At 39.3% G+C, this 24,265-nt stretch overlaps 2 protein-coding genes across 6 annotated transcripts in view; both read right to left on the reverse strand.

The window, feature by feature from the left end:
• lyst (lysosomal trafficking regulator) overlaps positions 1–4,653 on the reverse strand; it is a 76,986-nt gene extending 72,333 nt beyond the window's left edge. For 4 of the 5 annotated variants that reach the window (XM_081616053.1, XM_081616052.1, XM_081616054.1 and 1 more), the window contains exon 1: positions 2,966–3,469. In XM_081616053.1, the coding sequence (XP_081472179.1) occupies positions 2,966–3,046 (81 nt within the window). In that variant the 5' untranslated portion in view covers positions 3,047–3,469. Of the gene's footprint in view, positions 1–2,965; positions 3,470–4,585 lie in introns of those variants that run through there. The other variant, XM_081616051.1, reaches the window with a different exon arrangement.
• A 2,237-nt stretch (positions 4,654–6,890) lies between these two features.
• nid1a (nidogen 1a) lies at positions 6,891–23,543 on the reverse strand. Its single transcript, XM_081616391.1, has 20 exons — positions 23,260–23,543; positions 19,710–20,012; positions 18,935–19,161; positions 18,587–18,855; positions 17,684–17,824; positions 17,354–17,605; positions 16,511–16,711; positions 16,207–16,440; positions 15,968–16,105; positions 15,052–15,180; positions 14,159–14,302; positions 13,087–13,206; positions 12,226–12,450; positions 11,392–11,561; positions 10,885–11,011; positions 10,639–10,810; positions 9,653–9,810; positions 9,448–9,571; positions 8,925–9,037; positions 6,891–7,405 (listed from the first exon to the last, which is right to left on the reverse strand). Exons 1-20 carry the CDS (start codon positions 23,461–23,463, stop codon positions 7,281–7,283), a joined length of 3,576 nt encoding a protein of 1,191 aa, XP_081472517.1. The 5' UTR covers positions 23,464–23,543; the 3' UTR covers positions 6,891–7,280.
• Positions 23,544–24,265: the final 722 nt, after the last annotated feature.

Below are 24,265 nucleotides of genomic sequence, written 5' to 3' on the forward strand. Positions count from 1 at the left end.
TCTACATCTACTCTCATCGGGAGTGCAGATGTTTTAACAGCCTCAATTTTCAAGGAGTTTTGCTCAAAAACTAAATTTTTTTGGTGTCGTTTTTGTGCCACCAATTTGAGTGTCCAGTGAAACCGATGTGAGCATATGCATCTCTGTAGACAAAAGGCAAAGTGTATGTAAACGAAAACTACTGGCAGCAAATGACTGATAGATCGTTTTCATCCATCAGCGTATTCCTTGGATGAGAAGGAACCAACAATAATCTATAACAAGTCAAAATGCTCCAGGAAGGGACAAAAATTACACAACTGCAGAATTTGAGAAAACCACAAGAAAACATGATGCGCTTCAATTTTGTAGCCTAAAAATATGCAGTTCAGTGTATAAATATGCGAATTTTGTGCATCCCAGCTAACATTTCTACATTTCCTGAGCTGCGATGTGATGGATCCCTTCGCATTTTGCTACCTGCATGCTGTCTGACAAAGAAAAGGCACGGACCGCCAAACTTTACCGTGTGCTGTTGTGAAAAAGCATCATTTGCTGGTAGCGCGATGGTAGCCATGTGAGCACGACAAACTGTCACCATGTCTTCCCCACATCAGGCTCAGTTGAGAGGGAAAGGTAGCACTCTAGAGAGGACAGCTGTGTTCCTCTGTGTGTCTCGTACACTTAAATGATCACGCGTATCAAACTGACAGGTGCAGGAGCAACCGCAGTTGTACCAAGGGAGCCATCGTAACAAAAAGTGACAGATTAAGTTAAAAGATTATTAGAAACTTCAGAGCATCCTCGGTGCAAAGCGGGTAAATAAGGATTAAGCTCACCAGTTTCAAGGATAAGACCAAAAAGATCACCGAAACAAAGCAAAAAGTGAAATTTCAGGTCAGTGAACTGTAATGTATCTCATACAATTCAACTGTAAAACAAGCTTTTCTACTAGAGGGAAACAAAGACACAATAATCTGTTTGTATAGGTGTGCACACTCTCAAATGAATCCTCTGTTTCTGCACCTGTTGATACAATTTTAATGGTTAGTCCTCCTGGACATCGCAGCTCTGATTAGAAATAAAGTGTAGCTGTTCCTCATTTGCATCCTTTGGCTGAAGTCACGATGTGAAGAGATCCAAGAGTGCAACAAAACCCACAGTATCTTATTTATCTCTAAGAATCGCGAGTAATAGCAGAAAATATTGGAGAACGGTGAATCAAATCCTGGACGTTTCTCCAGAAGTGATGAAAAGGCAAATCGACAAGCTGTCTGGTCTAACAGAAAAGCCTTTACCTCCAAAAAAAGAAAAACAAATGATATTCTGAAACCAAGTAGGAAAAACGTGTTGTGATCTCAGTACATAAGCACTATTCCCACTATGAAACATGGTGGTGGCAGCATCATGCTGTGACGTTATTTTTCTTCTGATAAAAATAGGGTTTTAAGCCAAACTGGATCAAATTATCAGTAAATAACAGCCAGTTTGATGCAAAACTTCCAGGCGTGTTTATGACGGATTTTAATTTTTAGCATCACAGTGATTAAGCAATAGATTTGGAAAAGATTAAATTTAGAATAGCATAAAGAGTTGAAAATGGCAAAAATATCTGGGATCACCTAAAGAGAACAGATGTCCTTTTCCAAGCATTTTGCAAGGCAGAATGTTACTAAAACACTGGATGTTTTTGTTTTTCTGATAAATTGTACCAGCATTTGCATTACGTAAACATCTAAACCAGTTATTTCTGGCATAATTTTTATATTAAATAAGATCTGGCATTTTAATTGGGGTCTGGACTGTTGAGAGCCACTATATTTTCTGAATAAGTGTGTGTCTGGTGAGTGTAAAGACACGCAGTCTGATCCTAATCTAGGTCTCGTGATCCGACTGCCGTTCTGCTCCAGCGGCACGAGGGGAAGGCAAAAGGAGCAGCAGTAGTCTGGGAGAGATTTCTGAACAAACACATCGCAGCCCTTTCAGACAATAATGCATTCACACTGTAACACAAGCTGTGGTTTACACCTGCCTCCATCTCTGCTCTGATTCACCACACAGCTTGTGCGTGCTTCTACTTCAACACTTGTGAAATTATTTCTTTCTCCAAAAGCTGGAGTCAGTGGAGGTTAATGGCTCTGAAGCAGGATTAGGACAGATCTGAGGAGTAGTAGTAGTTTGGGTGTAATGCTATATCAGCAATGTGAGGTATAATTGATAGATATTATGCTGGTGGCATACTGTATAAACATATTCATGAGTAACGTCATGATAAACTTCTTTGGGTTACAACAAGCAGTAAAAAGGCACAAAGTAAAGCAGTAGTTCTTACAATTAAAACTGGAGAAAAAAAAAGTTCTTGAATATTTGATTATTATCTCTTTTTAGAAGAAAAAACAGCATCTTATTAAGCCACCTTAGACATTTACACACTGCTGAACACAATCCCTAAGGTTTAGTGACTCTGGGAAGTCAAAAAACTTCCCAGAGTCTGGGCAGTCAGACTCTGGGAAGTCTGACTGCCCAGAGTCTGAGCAGTCAGACTCTGGGAAGTCTGACTCTGGGAAGTCTGACTTCCCAGAGTCTGGGCAGTCAGACTCTGGGAAGTCTGACTCTGGGAAGTCTGACTTCCCAGAGTCAGAGTTTTTTGACTCTGGGAAGTCAAAAAACAGGAAAGGTAATTGTTGTAGACAATAAGAATGTCTGAACAATGTCTCTTTTTCATTCCTGATTATTGCAACCTTGTTGGACAGCCCAGAAGGTTTGGAAAATGATACCAATGCAGACAGGATGTGACTTATAACCCAAGGGAGCATTCAAAAGTTCAACATGAAGCTAACTATATTTGATATGTATTAAAATGAAAAAAGATACTTTTATTGCATTTTTTCACCTCCAGAACTACTGGCTTGCAGTGTAGCACTGACAAGGATCACCACCAAAAAAGCTGAGCATGTATCCTATACATACTGCTGCAGAACCTTACCTGCAGATCCGCTCCCTGCAGCCTACAGTCCATATACTTTTCCCACGCATATGACAGATCGGTCTGCTGTAGATGAGCCATGACTTCCAGGTTCTCCAGGCGCTTCCCCGATAAAGTCAGGGATTTATAGAAATCCTTTCTTAACCCCCGGGAGCCTGGAAGCGCCCCGGAAAGAGACCCAAAGGTTCTCCTGAGTCTTTCATTGCAGATTCATGATTCACTGCGCCGCTTCGCCGCTTTTAAAGTGGAGCTCCTGGATGAAAATACATGATGTTGAAGCCCAGAAGAGCCAAAAAAACAACAACAAAAAAAACAATATAAGTCGTCTAAGTCACTTGTTCTTAGAAAAAGGCTTGCAGATGAACTAACACTTTATTACAGTGCGCTTTGCCCTGACATGAACCCGAAAAACGTCGGTCTGACGATCCAGTCGCAGCGTAACATAACCAAAACAAAACGGGCTCAAGCTAGCTAACGAGGTACTTCACAGAAATAGCACCAAGCTAGCGGCAATTCCATACCAAGAAATTTCTGCTGGAGAGTTTCCTTCAAAATAAAAGCTTTTATGGCTCACTGAACTACAAATCAATTAAGAAAAAAATTATACAATTTTAGTTTTGTTTTGTATTGATTCTTTTGGGTAATTCGTAAAACTATACAGTATTACATTCATATGTGAAATTTAAAAGTAATTTCACTTTAAAAATTTTTCATTTAGTTGTTTTTATAATCATTTTATTTGCTCTAGAGTTGTAAAATTGGGAATGTATCTGCAGCAAACTGATACACATAATAAAAAAGTGAATAAAGAAAGAAAACTAAACAGAATAATCAATACAGTATTGTATTTATAGATAGCTCCAATGTTTTATGTGTAATTTTGCTATAAAACAAAATAAGTATTCAATGAAAATATTTTGAATAGAATACCAAAAAGGTTTATTTAGAGGGTTTTTATAAATACGCTGCATATGGAAATCATTAAATTTTCATACTGTAATAATTTTACCAAATTTATAACAGAGTTGCAAAACTTAGAGGATCCAGTCTGATAAAAGTTTATGGATTTGTTTGATAAAGCCAACACTAGGAAAACTTTATAGTGCTTATATACACAATCTAAGGTCTTATTAATAATTTTTTTCTCCAATCTAAAAGTGTTAATTTTCTCAGATAAGAAGTGAGCTATTACTAGAAAACGTCTTGCTTGATATTTTGTTTTGAAATTTCTTTCCTTTCGTGAGTTTAATGTTGTGGCTACCTTAGCCGTAATGGACACACACACACACACACACACACACGGTACTGGAAACTATAACAAAAATACGAACCGATTTTTATCTATCAACCGCAGAAGCAATACATCTATTACTTATTAAGCAATTTCCTAAATAAGTCCATACATTTCAGATTTGGAACTCTGTCGCAAACAGTCATATTATCTATTTTATTGGTTATTGCACCGCTCCGATCTGTGTGTTTTGTCAACTGTCAGAACTGTGTCAAAGAGAAATAAACGCATCCTAAATTGGGTCTAAAAAAATAATTATACGGTCTGGCTAAGGCGACACACCCCTTACATTTGCAGAATAAATATGAAGAATGCATCTTTGAACGTACCTTCGTTTGCAGTGACTAAAAAGCAGTTAGACTTCGTTCAGCACTGATCAGACTCTGGGCGATTTCGCCCTCAGCATTGACTGGAAGGCATCACCGACCTCTGTCTTAGATTGCTAACAACAGAGGCGTCGAGAATCAATATTTAAAGGAAGTCATTCACGAAAGCACATCTACACGTTCATTTAGTAGTCAATTTTTTTAATCAGCATATGAAATGTTAAACAAACAAAGAAAAATACACAAAACGTAATTAAAACAAAACGTAAGATTAAAGTTATTTTAAAAAAAGTAAGTGGTGAGAAAAGAGAAATTACTAGAGTAATTTAATACGCATAAACTAAGGTGTTTCGAACAGAAAATCCCGAATAATCCAAAACTATAAATTGTTTAGATTACGTTGCTTAAACAAATGGAGCTAGTTTCCTTGCAGACAAATCTGAGGGAGAAGCTAACACAATTATAATCCTTTCTCGTGATATGGGTCCGTTCTTGCTTCCGATTGGACGTCACACAAACCGTTTCCCAATCAATGAAAGGCCCGGAGAGCTGTGTTGCGTTCAAAGAACTTCTGCATATTATCGCGTTGAGATGGCGTTTTCAATGTTTAAAAGAGAGAAGCTGTTCGAAATTTTCTTAGGCAAATCTAAATAATATTTATTAAGGAAAAATAAAGTTTGGTACTCTCTGCGATGTTTGGTACTCATGTTATCAAAGGAAAACTTTGATAGCATGAAAAAATTACCCATGATTCATGTCTTTTGCCGTTTAAACTGAGCTGTTTGGCAATAACTTGGCAACCCTGGCTATTGTTTAAAATTTTAGCTGCCAAACACGTGTCGCATTTCAGGTATTTAAAGTATACCGTAGCCAACACAAATGATAAAGTTACTGTTTTTAGTACGGCCTCATCAGATGTGGAAAACCACAGCCTTCCCTTTTGTGGTCATTGAGAATAATTTCCTGTGCGCTTAAACAGCAGTATATCTGCATACTGGTTACTTGTTTAATATGTGAGCACAGTCATGACAGAAAATTAAGATGCTCGATTAAATATCCTATTTTATTAATAGAAATAAAGATAAGAGCAGAGAGTTAATCCGTGCAGTGAGGGCAAAAGATTCACAGACCATGACACTTCCAACCCCATGGTTCACAGTTAGTCTAATGCTGTGTTTTGTTTATCTGGAATAATGTCAAAGAACATTATTCCAGAAGTCCTGGTTGTTGTCTACCATCTTTCTGGTGAACTTTAGTCTTGGCCTTCATGTTTCTCTTAGATAGCAAGTTTTCTCCCTGTACATCCCCTAGTCAGTTAAACTTGTGGAGAATTTTTCTAATAGTGAGTTGTTCTTCTCCTATAACCCTTGCCAAAGTTGATGCACACTTCCTCTTCTTTCTACAGTATAGCAAACTTAGCATGTTTTGAATTTGTGGTGATAAGACAAAATTAGTTACTTCCTCGCATGCCTTTCAAACTAATTTACATATAGACTGTCTAACGGTTGTGATGCAAAGATCCTTTCTGCAGTTCCAGTGATATTTGGAAATGTTTTTGCCTCCTCTTCACTCATCTTGGGGTCCAGCTAAATATCTGTCATTGATTGTCCTGTCTGGTGGCTACAGGTGGCTAGTAGTAAAGAAAAATGGCTCCTTATGCCTCGTCATATTTCTACCCCTGGGAAACAGAAAGTAGACAGATTAAATGTTCCTAGAAACTCTAATAAAATCAGAAATCTCTTACAAATCAAAAGGAAAAAATAAACTTCTTTGGTTACATTTATTTTACAGGACTTGCTGGAAGTACCAACAACTGTGCCTTTATTATTGCTGAAAACATTTTATTCTTAATGCTATTCTTGTTTCTTCTCTGAATACAAAAGCAAAGGTTTCATTTTTCTTACATTTTCAGGGGGATATATTGCTTTTGCAGAGTCAGATTAATTCATTTTAATGATTTCTACACGTTTACACCACGGATGAAAATGAATGTGGCCTTTACTATATATTCACATTCATAATGGTGAAGCAATATTGCGTTGAATAAGCTAAGGTTTTGTTGTGTATTTTTAATATGTCTGTAATCATCTTCTGAGCTGAATAGCTAATTGTATTTTATGTGAATAAAGATGTAAGTTTAACTTCTTTCTGCTCCTTTTTATTCATGATTTCTTTTAGTTGTTACATGACCTATTCATATTTGTTATTGAGTGAATGACTGCAAAGACTCTCTAGCATTTCAATTCAACCATCGGCCACATGATGGCAGCGTTGCTTTGCTTATGATAAAAACGCAAGAGCCTCAGAGTGGTAGAAAAACATGTATTTATTTATTAGCTGGCCGGTTTGTAACGTGATTCTACCAGCTTCACAGAGATGTTTATCCAATCAAGTCAACAATGAGACCATAAAAGCTAACAAGCTTTTAGTCGGACATGACACAGTGTAACACCACTGACACCAGATGCTGCTCCAATAAACTTCACATTAAATTATGGATCCTTGAGCTTTATTCTCAGTTTATGTGCACTCAGGAAATAATTAAACATGACAGTGTATTTTTATGTACAGAACCTATTGTGGATGAGAGTTTAGTGAATAGAAATGTTAAAAAGTTGACTTTTGCTCCACTTTTTTCAAAAGATTTCGCAACACCGAGTGGTCCAAACATCTGAGAATTGTCGACTCTCTGAGGATTTCAGTACTCTCTCTCCACGCAGCCCACGCTCGCTCCGCTGTCGGGACACTTGCAGGAGCGGCCCCTTGGCGTCGCTAAACAGAGGTGAGTGCAGCCGCCGTTGTTCACAGAACAGTAGTTTTGACCTGTTGAAGGAGAGCAAACATTTGAGGACACTTATTTAAGTAGGAAGCCTGAACAGCACGGAGCAGCAGGAAACAGCCTCTTTACATATATGAAACACATCCAAGGGAAACACATAGCAAACTCCAGATGTTGGAGGCCCACTCCCTTCGCTGCACATTCCCTCGGTTTGGTCCAGCCTTTATCTAGAGGGGAGGACGAAGTCTGGTCCTTCGCTTTACAATGACTCATTCCTCCAAATAAAAAACATCGAGTTGCAAATTCCTGCTGTTACTTTAAGCTCGCTATGCATGCTAGCGATATTTCCTACCAGTTACAACGTCTTGCAGTTTGTTTTCTAATTGCAACCTCACCTTCGACATTAGCAAATGTGTTGTGCACATTTGTAATGGAAACACAGATACTGATTAACTCAATTTACTAATTAGGTCACTGATTTTACAAAGAGGCATCGAAGTAATGGGGGTTTAACAGAAATGCATGTCCAGATCAGAATTTTATTGTCACATAAATGGAAAAAAATCCATTATTTTTCTTCCACCTCACAATTGGGTTCTGCTTTAGCTTTGTTTCCATTGACAATATAGCTGCATAATGTGACATTACGAAAATAAATTTGCTTCATAAACACTATTGTTTTTCGATAAAAAAATTTTTACCACTAGGATGTTTTTTTTTTTTTGACTGCATAGAAATTTGTTTACTTTGCAAAACTCCAATGGAAACATTCATTTCACATCACACAAGTCACATGATCCACCACCAGATGTTGCCACTGACGGAAACCACGAAGAAGATGACGACGACAGGAAGTAGATGATGCTGCATGTTTTTTAGTTGTTTTTTAATGATTTATCAAATGAACAAACTTATTTATGTGATTTAATTCCTTTCCTGATTTAATGGAAACACTGCAATTGTGAAATTGTGTATTTTTTTGACATAAGTGGAATATTGCCAAAACTTTGCACACTTTTGTAATGAAAACACAGCTTCCGTTGTGGTCTATCACATAAGATTAGGAGTGCTTCGATTGCAGTTTTCTGGCCATTCACCGATCACCGATATTTTAAAAAGCCTAACCCGCCAATTCTAATTTTGTCCGATACCATTTTTTTTTTTTTGTCTGAAAAGTTGCTCAATATAGCAAGAAAGTTGCTGAGTTAGCAACAGTGCTAATTATTGTAAACAGTAAACATGCAGACATGATCTGGTGGGCCGGTCTGTCAGTCAAACTTTTCTCATGAGAGACCAGAAGAGGAGAATAGTTGTATTTTTTTTCTATCTTTGCCGAGGTAGATAAGTTCGATTTCACATGTACAAATAGGCCGATCACCAAGGAAATTGGCACCGATAAATTGGCTGGCTGATAAGTCGGTGCACCCACCCAAACATAAAAACATGAGTCGCAATGTGACAAAGTGTTAAAAAGATGTCGTTTGCAACATTTTGAAGAATATAAAGGCAAACATTTGTCACATCCATTGGGAAAACGTTGCACTTTTTAAACCGGTTTACTACCTGGAAGACATTGGGCGTAGGCCGTGGTGATCCCGTAGATATTGGCTCGTTTCTGTGGCTGGAACTCATCCAACTCCTTTCCAGCATATTGGTCCACTTCAACGACGGCATTCCTGTTGTAAACACAATCAGCACGAGAGATTTCAGCAATGTGGGAAGGTCTCGGCCTGTGGGATCTTCCCAGCGTCTCCTGTTTAGTGTATAAAGACTGTCAAGGATGAGTAAGAGTTTGGTTTGACTTCAGAGCCGCAGTTTGTTGCAGACTGTCTGAAGTGCCCACCTCCCCCCACAAACACCTCTCAACCTTCTTGTGTAAGGTCCTGCAGAGATCACAGAGAGGCCCCTGGTAGGTCACTGGCAGATGCCTGAGCTGAGAAATTGCAAGCAGCTGTCACATTTTAGGATTCCTCCTTACTCCTCGCTCGAAGCAACTTACCCCCCAACCCCCGCTTTCTTAGCTGCAACATAAATTCAGCTAAACAAAATCTGAGCTTGGGAAAACATGAAGAAACAAACTCCAAACCTTTGCCAATCAGTGTAGTAGAGGTTCTTCCCAAAGGCTGTAATTCCAAACGGGTACTGGAGTCCTTCCAGAACCGTGCTGCGCTGAGCCCGGCCAGGATTCATGCACTCCATTTTATGTGTGCCTGCAGGCAAGAGGATAACACACAGGACTCATCCCAGAGCAGACATCAAAGTGAAGGTTTAGTCATCCGTCTGAAGCCTACCTGCGTCCGCCCAGCACAGCAGGGAGCTCTGAGAGTCGTACGTCAAGGCGTTCGGCAGGCCCAGCTCGCTCTGGACCAGCAGTCTCCTGTTGGATCCGTCCATGTAGGACGTTTCAATCTTCGGAGCTTCACGATTCCAGTCAGCCCAGTACAAATTCCTGTTGTCAGGATATGAACAGTACACAACATTTATTGTAAATAACTGTAAACATGTTTTTCTTTTTGTTCCTTAAAATACCAACATTTCCACACAACTTTCTTTGTATCTTCTCCATCTGATGATGTAATTTAAAAATATTGCATGATTTATGTTCTGATTAGTTACTCAGTACTTGAGTAGCATTTTTACCAAATACTTTTTTTTACCCTTGAGTAATTTCTTAGTGCTACCCCTGATTGAGTACAATTTTTGGGTAACCTACCCATTTCTGGTTTATATAAATCCAAGCTTTTAGCTCAGAAAAAGGTACAAAAACAGTAATATTCATATTCTGAGACATTTGTTTTGAAAGAATCTGCAAAGTGTCGCCTATTTGTAGTCAAACTGATTTACTTTTTCCTGTGATAAAATTTGCTCCTGATGTATTGCTTTCTTGTTTGAGGCAATAATGACTTTATTAAAAACAAAATGGTGAAAATTGGTGAAACTGAGTCTTCTGTTTACCCCTGATGTCAAAACTTGGATCTCAGACCAACTTACTCACAACTCAACAATGTTCCAGCAGCAAATTGTAAAACTTGTGAGATTTGCTAATTGAATAAAGTCAAGGTTTTTTATAAGGCAATATAAAAACAATCGAAGCAGGACAAAGTGCTGAACAAGTCAACAATAGTTAATAAACTCATAAAACATAAAACAAAAAGTTATATTAGTTAAAAATGTAATAAGTAATTTTTTTAGCACATTCAAGAGGCTGGTGTTTAGCTTGCAATTCCTAGAAAAATATCTGGAAGATATTAAGATTTTTATTTGAAGAATTACGCACCCGTTGATGGGGTCAGTGACGATAGCTCGGGGGTTTACGAGATCTGTGTCTATGAGGACTCGACGCTGAGTCCCATCCAGAGACGCCACCTCAATGCGATCGGCCATGGAGTCAGTCCAGAACATCGTTCGGCCCATGTGGTCAATGGCAATCCCTTCAGGGCTGCTCAAATCTGCAAGAATACATGAGTTTACTTTATTTCAAAGCAGTCTCTTAATGTGTTAAAGTATAAGGAAGCAGAAATACCTGATATGATGACAGCAGTGGGTTCTCCTCCATCGATGCTAGCCTTGCTAATCGAAGGAGATGAAATGTCTGTCCAGTAAATCATCTTCTCCATGCAGTCATAGGCCACTCCGATGATTACCTTCCCCTGCGGATGGGTCAACAAACAACATTCTTAAGAGTGTTTGTTCTGAGAGTCGTGGAGCAGATGTGCGTCTAGACGCAAACAATTTGAGTCAAAAATCCAGTGTGGGCCACTGAGCCAAACTTCAGGTCAGCTGGTTGAAAACATCTCAAACTGATGTTAGTCATTAGAGCGGGGGCCGCCATGTGACTCCAATAAAAACGTAAGCTCTAAATACAAGGAGCAGATGGGAGTCTGACAGAAAGAAAGCAAAGTCCCAAGATTCAGTGGCTGTAGCAAGAAATAATTCCTGTTCTGTTGGATAACCTAAACGTTTTAAACGTCTTGACTGTTTAGAACTGGATCTTAGACTTACGAGGGAACATTTTATGGAAGAAACTTACAGGAAGATGGAGGACAGCCTTGGCATCTTGCTTTTTCATATTGTAAGCTTCCAATGGGATGTGATCTATTCTGCCACTCTGGGCAAACAGCAGGTGTGTCCCTGGGGGCAAAACCACATCGGGTCGAGGCCGGGGTCCGACAGGTGGAGCCACAGTGCCATGAGGGAGACCTGAGGAAGTTAAAAAAAAAATTAGGAGTTAAATCAATGGACCTTAATCAAACGCTAAGGCTGGTAGTCTGGTAGATTCAGTTTGGTTGGGGACCAAAGTTGCAACATTTGTTACATTTTCAGCTGTTGTGGTTCATTTTCACAATGGACTGAGTCAAATGAACCGCCCCAATTGAAAAGCCTGTTCCCCCAATTGCCTGTGGTGGCGCTGCACCAAGAACTACTGAAGGAAACAACATAAAAACCTCAGAAGACCAACGCAACTTCTTTCTTCACAAAATGTAAACAGAAATGGAGTAGTGTCAGATTTTAGGACTTCTCTCTTGTCTTTGGTAAAAAAAAAACAGCGAGACATTTCTCCCTCTAGTGGGAGACTCACACATTTGTTTTGGTTGTATTTACCCAGAATGCCTTGCACTATTGTCCACTTTCTGTTTTTGGCTTGGTTTCCAGTCTGCTTGACATTCACATATGCATTCGAACCGCACCAGAATTCACCTAGGTTAAGCTAAGACCTAAGTTTTTATGCAAAGTTAGTTTTTTTTGGTCTGAACCAAACTTTCTAGGCAAACGGACCAGAGTTCGATTAAAGCGAGAGTTGGTAAAGAGAGAGTTGGTGTGAATGCACCCTTCACAGCTGTTTGGGGAGCAGCCATTTACTTACAGTAAGGTTGGCTGCCATCGTCTGTGCGAGTCCCAGGTATCTCTTGTCCATTTCGATCCACACACCAGCACTGCCCAGTGCTAGCGAAGCACTGAACGGGCCGATAATCGCCATTTTCATCGCACTCAGGGATGAACTGTCCGACAGGGCGAGGTCCACGTGGATTGAAGCTGGTCTGACCTAGAAGGCGTTCTCTGATGTCCTCGCATTGGGTTTTGGTCCGCTCTGAATGAAGAATTAAAAAAAAAATCTGACCTCCAAGTAGCAACAGAGCACTTCTGAAAACCTCCCCTCTCTGCCAGAAGTATAAAATAACCTCAATAAAACTACTACCAAGAACAGAGTAGATGAAATCTTTTAACTCTTTCACCTGGATAAATATAGAACAGATATAAATTAGGGGTGACCACAGTACCACTTGCATCTTAAATTATATATTTTAAGTACAAAACAAGTGTTTTTCTTTTTTTTAGGCATGTCTTTTTTTGTTGTTTTCATTTTATTGCCACCGTAAGGACACAAATCTCCAGTGACTTTTCAAAATCAAAACCAATAACTAAAATGGGCTAAAGACAGATAAGGGTTTTCAAGGACACTTCTTATTTTTGTTGCTGGGAATAAACTAAAATTAATTTCTTGACCAACAAGTTAGGAAAATTTACAATTTTGAGACATTTTTTCAGACCTTTTAAATTGTAATTTTAATTTGTTGCTGAGCAGGAAAAAAAAGAAAAGAATTCCCAATAACATTATTTAGCATTTTTTGCTTAAAAATGGAAATTATCTGTGGCTCATGAGTGCTCTCAACTTGGTGAATTTAGTGAAAAGTTTGGACACCTCTGGTGTAAATCATAGACTCACCTGAGGAGCAGTAGAAGCCGTCTCCGCTGTAACCTGGCCTGCACTGGCAGATAAATGAACCCTGCGTGTTTGTGCACAGCGCGTTCTGATGGCACCTGCTCTGCTGGCACTCGTCTAAGTCTTCAGGAAAAAGACGAGAGGGGGAGTGAGGAAAAAGGAGCAGCATAACTCATAGAGCAAACTTCAAAATGATGGCTTTTGACAGTTTAACTCAGTTCAACCCAACTCTATGGGCTTTCAAGCGGTTCTGAACTGCATGCAGCACAATATGAGGTCCTATTGTTTTGCTACATTGACATAATATTGTACCAATTCACATACAGCATGTGAAATAGAGAAGACCTTCATTGGAAATTGTGTTGTCTGGGTGTAACAACGTTTACAGGCTTATCTATACACAAACGTCAGCAAGGTCACTATTCTGCAAAGAAAGTCAAAGGTTTTTCCCCCATATTTATAGTTTCCAAAGCCTCTTAGAAATAAATTAGGTTTTTTAACTGAGGTTATTTCAAATTCAACTGAATCTATTATAACATCCATCCATCCATTTTCTTGCACCCTTTTTCCCTCAGTGGGGTCGGGAGGGGTGCTGGTGCCCATCTCCAGCCAACATTTCGGGCGAGAGGCGGGGTACACCCTGGACAGGTCGCCAGTCTGTCGCAGGGCAACACAGAGACACACAGGACACACAACCATGCACACACACACTCACACCTAGGGGCAATTTGGAGAGGCCAATTAACCTGACAGTCATGTTTTTGGACTGTGGGAGGAAACCGGAGTACCCGGAGAAAACCCACGCACGCACAGGGAGAACATGCAAACTCCATGCAGAGAGACCCCAGGCCAGGAATCGAACCCAGAACCTTCTTGCTGCAAGGCAACAGCTCTACCAACTGCGCCACTGTGCAGCCCCTATTATAACATTTTCAATTAAATTACAATTCTGTCTTATGCCGCTTTATAGTCTCAATTTCCTGCAAAAGGTGTTTAGAAATTTGGATCGTAGACGCACAACGTTCCCAGTAATTTAACTACTTCCAAAAAGCTAACACTCTCTCCTCTCTCCTACCCCGGCACGATCTCCCGTCTCCTGCGAACCCTGGGAGGCAGGTGCAGATGTAAGAGGAACCTCCATTGTAGCTGCACTGCGCTCGCTCAGAGATGTCACAGTTATGTGTTCCTTCCTCACAGTGGTTCACTGGTCGATCAACCTCTGTGGAAGGAAAGAAATAAAAATAGAGCTTGTGAATGATATTAACTTCAAAACCCTGTTGAGGAGATTCAGCTCAACATGCTGCATGTACTTTCATTTGGATCTTTCTGCCCATCACCTAGGAACCCTAGCAAAGCCCAGCACATTACCTAGCAATCTCAGCAGAATTCTGCCGTCACCTAGCAACCCGAGCTCAACTCCAGAACATTTGGTCAGTTTTTTTTTTCCTTCTATGTTTCTTAAATTAGCTGGCTTTTTTTTTTTTTACATTTCCTGTTACTTCTATGCTGATGACATTCAGCCTTGAGCTAAATAGTTGATCCTAGTCTACGCCTTAGTAACAACTGATGGGTATCTTTTCAGTAATTATTTCTCATTAAGACTGAGACAATGATATGGCCAATGAGTATAGCTCCACCCAAAGCTCCTGCTTTCCTTTACTGAACAACAAAATCCAGAATTAGAAATAGCTTTAGCCCTCCTTTGGCTTTCATTTTGATTCATTTATAAATTGTGTCATATCCTGTCCTATAACAAGTAAGAGAAAATTATTGTATCATCCTTGCTATCGTATTTAGATAATTTCAAGATCCTATTGAATTTACCACATAGTAAATAATCTTTCAAACTATTGAAAATGCTGCTGCCAGACTACTTTACTTCATGTTTATATCATGTTTATATCTGAAACAAACACTAAGTGATGTTTATGGTATTTTCTTTGAAAGTAAAGAGATTAGGTCACTCACCGATGCATGTCCTTCCATCAATACCGAACTGATACCCTTCATCACACTCGCAGCGAAAAGTCCCAGGCTGATTGTTGCAGATTGAGTTAGGTCCACAGATCTGAGGATTTTCTCTGCACTCATCGATGTCTGGCAAAGACAACAGGCTCTTATCACATCCTAATCATTCACAAGAAAACTTGACTTCTGAAATCTGCATTTATGAAATCTGTCTGTTTTCCTGTTAGATGTTGCATGATCAAAGAGAAAAGCTTGATGAGATTTGGTCCTTTTCTCAAGATAGCATCTGTCTGTAAAACTTCCTTCCTCTCTCTACTGTGCGTTCTTCCTGTTTGCTCTTTCATGTAAAAGACTTTTGGTTGTATGGAGGAAATTATGACCACACTGGACATGTCAAAGGGGATTCAACACACTGGACAGCCCTGTTAAGTGGCACAATTGTCCCATCCCACCGGAGGGAAGTTTGAGTTACATTAATAGTGGGTCTAGAAAAGATATGAAAAGTGAGTGATTCACAGCGGCTTGCAAAACCATCATATGAACTTTTTCTATATTTGGTCACGTTACGATTATGAAATTTATGAGAGTTATTAGGTTCTGTTTACATTTTATGATGTATTTTATTCTGTGGCCTTAGATTTAGTTTCCTTCCTTTAAAATATGGTAAAATAGCTAGTTGATTACTGTAAATTGCAGATTAACAATGAAAATATTAACACAGTGGTAGACAAGAAAGTAAAAGGCAAAAGGAAGACATTTTAGTAACTGGACCTGATTGACGGGAACAAAAGTAAAAGAGAAAAACCATTTATCATTTTCCTTCCCTTTTAGATGTATACTTTGTGTAGCTATTGCATAAAAAACACATAAAAAAATAATTTTTTATGTGTCTATATTTCATTAAGACCAGTCTTACCATAACATGTACGCCCATCACCATTAAATCCTGAGGCACACTGGCACGTGAACTCATTTCCTTGACTGGGTCGGCAAATGGCATTGGTGTCACAGCCGTGTCTCCCAGTAAAACATGGGTTCTCTTCTGGTTCCCCCCCTGAAAATTGCAAATTGTAAGACAATTTCATTGGAAAAAAACAAGAACAAAACTAAATCTTTTGTGGAAGTCTCTTTTATGCAGACGCTTTATGCCCTCACCATTGACATCTCCAATCTTGTTGCTCATGGCCAAACGGAGGAGCTGGTTTGGAGCATCATACAGAGCAAACACCTGATCCACGCTCAGCAGCTGCGTAGGCTTCATGTCCCTCAAAACCTCGCCGTGCTGGCAGCCCTGGAAGGAAATGGTCTGACGCCACTGAAACCTCCTGTTTTCACTGGTTCCTTCGGGGAAAACCAGCTTGTAGTTCTGAGTGGAGGATGAGGTGATCACTGAAACGTAAAATACCCTGATAAGTAAATACAATAAAGACGTCCTGAAGGTTCAGACTGTGTGTCTTACGGTTGCTGCTGTACTGGTAGATTTCTGTGTAAGGCTCAGACTGGATGGAAGTGCCTGGAGGAACCTCAGGGATCTGGCCGTTCAGGGTGGTGGTCACCACCAGGTGGTCCTGTTCATCCGTCCCTTTAAACTCCTGCCTGATGGTTAGCTTCTCGTTCCCAGGTAGAAAGGTCACTTCAGCCTGTCGGGTGAACTCTCCCCCTACAGAAAACAGTGAAATTTAAGACCCTGACCATGGAAACATTGTAATCCAGCTGGTAAGTGAGTAAAGCTTCAATGCAATCGCAAACGCTCATCCTTCTCCTAGTTTCATGGCACTAAATTCTCGTTCATTGTTACCCTGAAAAAGTAACTTGATTACTGATTACTCCTTAAAAATGTAACAGATTATGTGTAAAATGATCCATCTCCTCCACCTCTTCCCTGCACTACTGAAGAAATGCACCACTCCCCACCAAAATCAACCAATCAGAGTCAGGAGGAGGGTCTTAGTGCTGTTGATCAATCTCATGTACTTCTTGCTAAATGTGTTAATGGCGGAGAAACAACTCATTGTTACAGAAAAACCATTTATGAACTGAACAGGCTACACTAGCCGCTAGCTGTGATTGACAGTGCTAAGACCCGCCTTCTGGCTCTGATTGATTCTAGTTAGCACTGATAGCACTGGGAGAAGGTAGAGGAGCTTCACAGATTATCTGACTCACCTTGTACTCTTATGACATAGTGACAGTTTCAACATACATTCTGCAGCTTTAATATGATTACCAGATTGAACATAGCAACACGTTGAAGCAAGGAGTCTTAGAGTAACGCAATGTCAGAACTGACTTCACTGCTCACCAATAAGGCTGAAGCCGTTCTTAAATCCAGGCTGCTCAAGAGCAAACGCCCAGCCGATCACACCACTGATGGCCGACAACGGCATCAACGACGGCCCCAGAGCATCAGGAATGTCGCTGATGGCAACATAAGATCGGCCGTCGTTCACCACCACGTACGAGTGGAGGTCCTTGCTGCTGAACTCCACCGGAGACTGAGAGTTTCCCACAAACACCCTCCCATTGACTTTACCGTTCATCCTTTGTGGCTTTCCTGTAAAAAAACAAATTGTTGATTGCTGGAATGTTCTCACTGTTATCATGTTTTATAATTTCAGAGGTAAAAGCGTACCCTCTGCCACACACTGCAGTCCATTTCCATAGTAGCCGGGTCTGCAGTGACAGCAGAATCCACTGGCATAATCTCTGCAGTCTGCAAACTGGGAGCATTTATTTCTGTTGTTGGCACATGTCCCAAGGTTGTACGAAAACACTGAGAATGAAGAATACAAAGTTAAGATTTCCCAGATAAATGCTAATAGTTTAATAATTTTTTTTTCATTAGAAAAGGTGTGTATTTGATATACACAGGGTTGAATATTTAAAATTCTGCTGTTTTAATAGACAAATAAACACTAAACACTATTTTATTGGAATTTTATTTGATAAATTAAAGTAGAACATCATTGTAAAGTGGTAGGAAAATTACATCTATGTTTCAGTTACAGAAATATAAATCTGATTTAAGTTGATTAAAGTGCAAATGTATTCAAACGGTTATTACGTAAGTGTCCTAAATAATAGACAGTTAGCAAAAAAATAAATGAGTAAATCAGTAAATTACTCTCAGGCTTGACATGGCACATCACTCTGACCCCATCCTACAGAATTTGAATAAGGTAAAGGTGAAACGATGCCACTTTATAAGTTCTGAGAATAACATATTTACACAAAAACAAGGGGTTTTAATATTTTAAATGCAAAATGTAAGTATTTTTAGTATAGCTGTGGTTAATTACTGCTCTGAATGGCCGCCTGTTTCAGAGTCTGTACTCCAGTTTATTCAAACACTAAATTAGTTGACAATTATTTCAACAATGGATTAATCACGATTAATCATTTCAACCTTTCTCCTGGATTTATTTTCGAGCTCTGGCTGTTAACTACTTCCATAGATAAAGCACATAAATAAGAAGTTATGTAGTTGTAATGTGACAAAATGAAAATAAAATTCAGTTTTTCTGCTCAGACTCACCATCTACATTTATCTCTGGGTCATCGACTACAACTACTTCGGGGTTCTGTGGCTGATGTGGTTGGTATGGCAGAGGAAGGATTTCAAGGACCTCAATCTGTTCAGCGTCTGGATCAATGGGAGCGTATTTCTGCTGTCCGTCGTGCTCTAAAACCGGCAGCGGGGCCTCCGGCGGCAGATCGGTGACTTCCCCAGGAGCTACGTTGGAAAAACGGGGAGACGTTCCGATCTCGTAAACCCATACACCCCGCATGCCAGAGTTTGTCTCCCTGTGAGAGAGGACGATATAAGTGAGTCTGCAAGATGGACATGGCAGTGAAACAGTGATTTGTTGGGACAGACTCTTACTCTGCCAATGCCCTGACAGAACTCTCCTCATCTGTGCTGGTGCGGTAATATTGTCCCTGTCTGGAAAACAGGAATCCTTGGACCAAACCTTGGCTGAAGCCAGAATGCATGATCACATCACTGTCTCCTATTGGTGTGGATAAAAACTGAACTCCATCCCTGGCGTAGAGGAGAATCGCATATGAGGCAGTCTCCAGGGAGGCAAGAACCAGCTGGAAGGTGTTTCTCTAAGCAAAAAAAAAATGCCAGAAAGGGTGTTAATGTTTCGCTCCACCAAAGCCTGGTGAAAATTAGGCCCTTGACGATTGAGAAAGGATTGCTAACTGGAAACGTGGACTCTTTTGAGTTTTTATTTTACCCAATCGCTAACTTTTGGCAATGAGCCAATATAATGCTATGAAGCTTACCGAAAATTTGAGGCCCTTTAAACAACCAACCCGCACTGCTAGAAGAGAGTATCCGAACAAGATGGCTGCTAATGTTAATTCAATATTTGGAGGCATAGCCAACATGGACTGAACGGCTCCGTTCACTTCCTCTGCTGCAATTACTAAAACTACAGGCAGACTGCAATTCTAAAACAGCGCAGAAAATCACAACTTGTCCTCCTTCTGTTTGCTGATTGGCCCAGTAAAAATCTACTGGAGACAATCAAAGTCAAGGGGAGAAAACCCAGACTGCACTGGAAGTGAGTTGTTTTTTGTTTTTTTATAATGGCCAGGCTTGGAGGTGTGGACTCCACTGAGGTTTTAAATTTTAAATATTTGACGCTCACCTTCTTCTCAATGCCATCTCCTCTGGTTTGGGGTTCATGAGCGGCGACGTCCACCCAGGTGATCACCACAGCAGCTGTGGGATTGACCTCATCGTCGTTTGGGAAGGCCCTGTTGATGTGCTCAGCCGCCCGACGCAGAACATCCGGACTGGAGTCCTGACGGAAGAAAACTCTCCCCAAGCCATCGCTTGTGTCCAGATCCCCCTGCAGAGCTGCGATCATGCCAAACTTGGAAGGCATTTTACCAAGGTATGTCGACTCGCCTGTTGGTTCTGCCGTGGCGACAAAACCGTTGGTGTTGACCTGAAATTAAAGGAACAAAATGGCAGCTTGGATATGAAGAAAAATATGAGTGACAGGTTCCTATTGACACAAGAGAAATAGACTAATTTTATCGTTTTTTATATGTATTTTTGAGCTCTTACCATTTTTTATCTACTTTTAAAAAATTAAAAACGGTTCTTAACACATTAGATCTGTCAGAATTTTGAATAATAAGAATCCTGTCCTAATCCCACCATGTAGCCAATTGTGTTTTGCCATCTAGGTGAAGGATTAATTTGGTTTTAATCATTTATTATATCAATCAATAAATCAAGTTTATTTGTATAGCACATGTCTTCAACAAGGCAGTTTAAAGTGTTTATATCATAAAAACCACAACAATGAAAAGTCATAAAAGCATCGTACTGTCGCTAATTTAAGAAACCAGTAACAAACATTACATTTTGTTGAGTACCATCATCAAAATGATCTATATATACCATATATGTTGGTCAATGTTATGGTTTTTGTTATAATATTTGTGTTGTAGTTTCCTTGTTTTGTATTTGTTTGTTTTGACTGTATTTGTGTAGTCAAGCCTTTTCAACCTTGTTTGCATAAACTTTAATTTGTCTTGCTAAAAACAAACACTCATTATCCAGGGACAACAGATGTAAAATAGCCTTTTGGCTAAATCTGGTGCATTTACAAAAATGTTAATTAATGTGCTTTGTCCCAGTCAAATAAATTAGTGTTAAATGTTTTCCAAACTCATTAGACCGTAGTTCTTTTCCATCCAAAGAGCCATATTTGGCCCCGCTACTACAAAATAAAACTCGCCTAGAGCCCCCCAAAAAACTCTCTTTTAAATATGTACGACATAAAATGTTTTATTCTGAAAGCTAACACATTTAAATTAAATCAAATGTAATTATATTGTCAGATTATATATTTTAAAAAAAGCAATTTTATAGAATGAGATGAGTCGTTTTTAAAAATATGAGAAATGAAGAAAGATGAAGAGCATAGTTTGATGGTAGTGACTTTTAAAACATTGTTGTAGACATTAAAAGCAGATTTTGCTTAAGAACTTATGGAAAAACCCACAAAATTACAATTTCATGTTGCATTTTGGCTTTGTAAGAGCCACAGTGCATTACTCTAGTGATTCAAAAGAGCTATCAAACAAACCATTTAAAATAGTGTTTACACGCTTACTGGTTGAAAGGGAGCACATGTGAAGGCTTAAAAACAGTAAGATTATGTCAAAAACATCCTTCCTGACAAAAAGAGAACAAGAAAACTCTTCATTGGAAAGGCTGTGCTGTTTCCTGTCCCCTGAAAAACAGCCCCAGAGAGCATAAAGATTGCACACTAATCGTCATTACAGAAACTTCCTGCCAAACTGGGAAAACAATCAGCGATTGTCATCTCACAGATGTGGAGCAGAGACAGCGAGAGGAAAAGAGAGATCTTTATAGATAGCTGTCAACATATGTTAAACCTTGATAAAATGCAAATTACTCTCATAAGGAGATGATAAAACCCCTCGACCTGATTGCAAAAGACAATTTTGTTTAACCATGTCTGCACTGAAACCGCTGGGAAACAGTTAACTCCCACAGGGCGCAGACAGTTCAGAGCAGACTGTGTCATAAATGAAAAACAGAGCTCTTTAAAGGCTAGTTGCAGCTGGGAGGCAAGGCTGCGGTGAGCATTGCAGCCGGGAGTCATCCTAAAATAAAAATAAATAAATCAGCTTCAAGCTAATGCGTAAACCACAGCTTTTTGACTGTGCATGTTTAATTAAGGTTAGCTATACCGCTAAATATAAAAATTACAGTGAAAACTTCTAAATGGTAAGAAAATTAAAGCGCAAAAACACATTTCTATAATAGATATAGCTGCTCCACCAGGCTTTACTTGTGCCCCATCAGGCTAAGCACTGCTTGTTTATTTGAGTTTTTCTTTTAAAAGCTTGCATTTTTAAAGACTTTATAGTTGGTGTTCAGATGTTAAGCTTCCAATCTTTCAATAACACATAATTGTCAAATAATATTTTCAAATTTGCATTTTATAAATCAAAAACATGGCGGGCCGCTGGGCGTCCCAACCACCAGGCTCAGCAAGTTTTCTGGGGGATACCTTGTAGCTGATAACTAATTCACATAAATTCCTCAAACTGTTATAGCCAACTTTTGATCACAGGACATTAAGATAAAACCTATATGTTCAAATGATATTAACAGGGGAAAGTCATATTATAATATACAAGTAATTAATAGTATGATAATGGTTAATCTACTGTTTTTGTAGCTTTAAGTTGCTTGAATCGGTTCCCCAAAACATACCTTAATTTACCCAAAAACAGCATGTTAAGGTGTTACATAAAAATTTTCAAAACAAACATTGAGATTTTTTGCAACTTCTTGAACAATAATACAATTAAATAATGAGATGGTTGTCACCAAACCCAAACCTCTGTCTCTGGAAGAAGGATCCCTAACCATTAGACTCAGGTCATGCAGTTTAAAAGGTAATTAATTATACCAAGTAGTTAGAAAATGTCTATAAATTTCTGACTTTGAAAGATGTCTAAGAGAATTTTTAAAAATATACTTTATTTTTTGGTCATTTAGCAAAAAAATATTAAATATCAGAATAAAAAAGTTTATATGTACATCTGTATAAAAGCTGTATGTTAACATCTGGTTTCAGCTGTAATTCCATGGAAATTACATTTTACATGCTTTTGTCCGTTTTGGCGCCTCGCTGCGCAGCACAATTAAAACAGATGTTTTACACATCAGATTCAGAGAGGCTGCTTGTTCGACTCATTTCCTTTTACAAGTAACTGGAGAAAAAAAAGTTAAAGGGACGTTTTGCATAGAATCAGTTCAAGAACACATTTTTGACATACCAATGTTTTATGCAACGTGAACTGATCACTGGATCTTTTTTTGGGGGGGGGGGTTGGATAACAAACTGTGATTCTTGCCCCTTATGTAAACAGTAACATGATAAGCTCCAGAGAAGCGGATTCCACCAGTCAGAGAAGGCGCAATGAAAAGTAAATTGATGTTTCTAAATGTTTACGGTCGACAGAAAAAGTACAAATCACCGGAAAAAGAATGTTAAACTTCTAGGAATTGCTAAAGGATGTGACTTCTGTCCGCGTTCCTGTTTGGATTATGCGCAATTACGCAAAAAAAGAGAGAAAGACTGTGTTGACTTCTAATCTCATGTTTGAATATGTTGTAGCGTGATGAATTACTGGTTTACTTACAAAAATGCTGTCGAAAGTGCCATCATAAAAAAACACGGGCTTGCTGAGTGAGAGGCGGTGGGTCTGGTCATTCCCTGAGTCTAGTGACTGATCTCCTGCGCTGGGACCGAAGGCGAAAAACTCTAATCGTCTTACGCTCTGGACCGATGCCATAAATCCGACAAAACTCGCCCAAAGGAGCCATCCTGGCTTTACCCAACTCATTGTTCCAGTTTTTGAAGCAGCAGAGCGGCCAGTCCTGAAGTTTTAAGTAGGACTACTGAACTGTTGAGTCCTCAGGAGTGGGCGGAGAGCTGAGGAGCGCGTCAAACTCAGAGAACAGCTTTGGTTTAGTTTTCTGTTCAGGATGCTCCGATAAGAAACTGCTTTTGGAGCTAAGTTGAGATTTCCAGACGTATCTTACCGAATTAGGACATCACAGAGAAGTTTTATTTTATTTTTTTATGTAAGTGTAAAACATGTTTTTTGTCGATTCCTCCCACGCAGTGTGATATTTAGAAGAAACAGATGTTCTAGATTAGGTTTTATCTTAAATATTCTCAAGAGCCGGTTGTGTCAGAATCTATTCATAAAACCCATTAAACTTTAAAATATAGTTGTCTTTGCATTATTGATCATCTTTTCACATTGATCAGTTCCTGTAGGATTTTGCGATTGTTTTTGTATTTTTTTATTTCTTTATTGCAATCAAAATCATAGATTTATGACGCTAATTTAGAAATATTTGCAAGAAATTCACCAATATTTACGCGTATGCATGACAGTAAATGTGATTAGGTATGGCTGCAGCAGCTGTAAAGTCAAAGTATGAAATAGGGCCAACTACAGGTGGGAGTTAGTATAACTGAAGCCAGGCATTAGTGGAAGAAATGTAGGGATCTGTTGATCTGTTTGCGTGAATATTTGCCATCTCTGAATTGTGGAAACCCGGCGGGTCAGATCTATGTAATTTGGCGTCTGGAAGACCACATAAAAAGTTGTGGCAGGCCAGACTTTATCCAAATTC

Source organism: Poecilia reticulata, chromosome 15 (assembly GCF_904066995.2).
Source record: "Poecilia reticulata chromosome 15, P_reticulata-male-v2, whole genome shotgun sequence".
In the NCBI taxonomy this organism is placed as follows: Eukaryota; Metazoa; Chordata; class Actinopteri; order Cyprinodontiformes; family Poeciliidae; genus Poecilia; species Poecilia reticulata.

Excerpts from the sequence above, each read along its gene's own strand:
- nid1a (XM_081616391.1), bottom strand. The coding sequence starts at position 23,463 with ATGAGTTGGGTAAAGCCAGGATGGCTCCTTTGGGCGAGTTTTGTCGGA. Across the intron at positions 16,106-16,206 it reads CAAGATTGGAGATGTCAATG|GGGGGGAACCAGAAGAGAAC; the intron begins GTGAGGGCATAA and ends TGCAATTTTCAG. Across the intron at positions 10,811-10,884 it reads CACTGCTGTCATCATATCAG|ATTTGAGCAGCCCTGAAGGG; the intron begins GTATTTCTGCTT and ends GTATTCTTGCAG.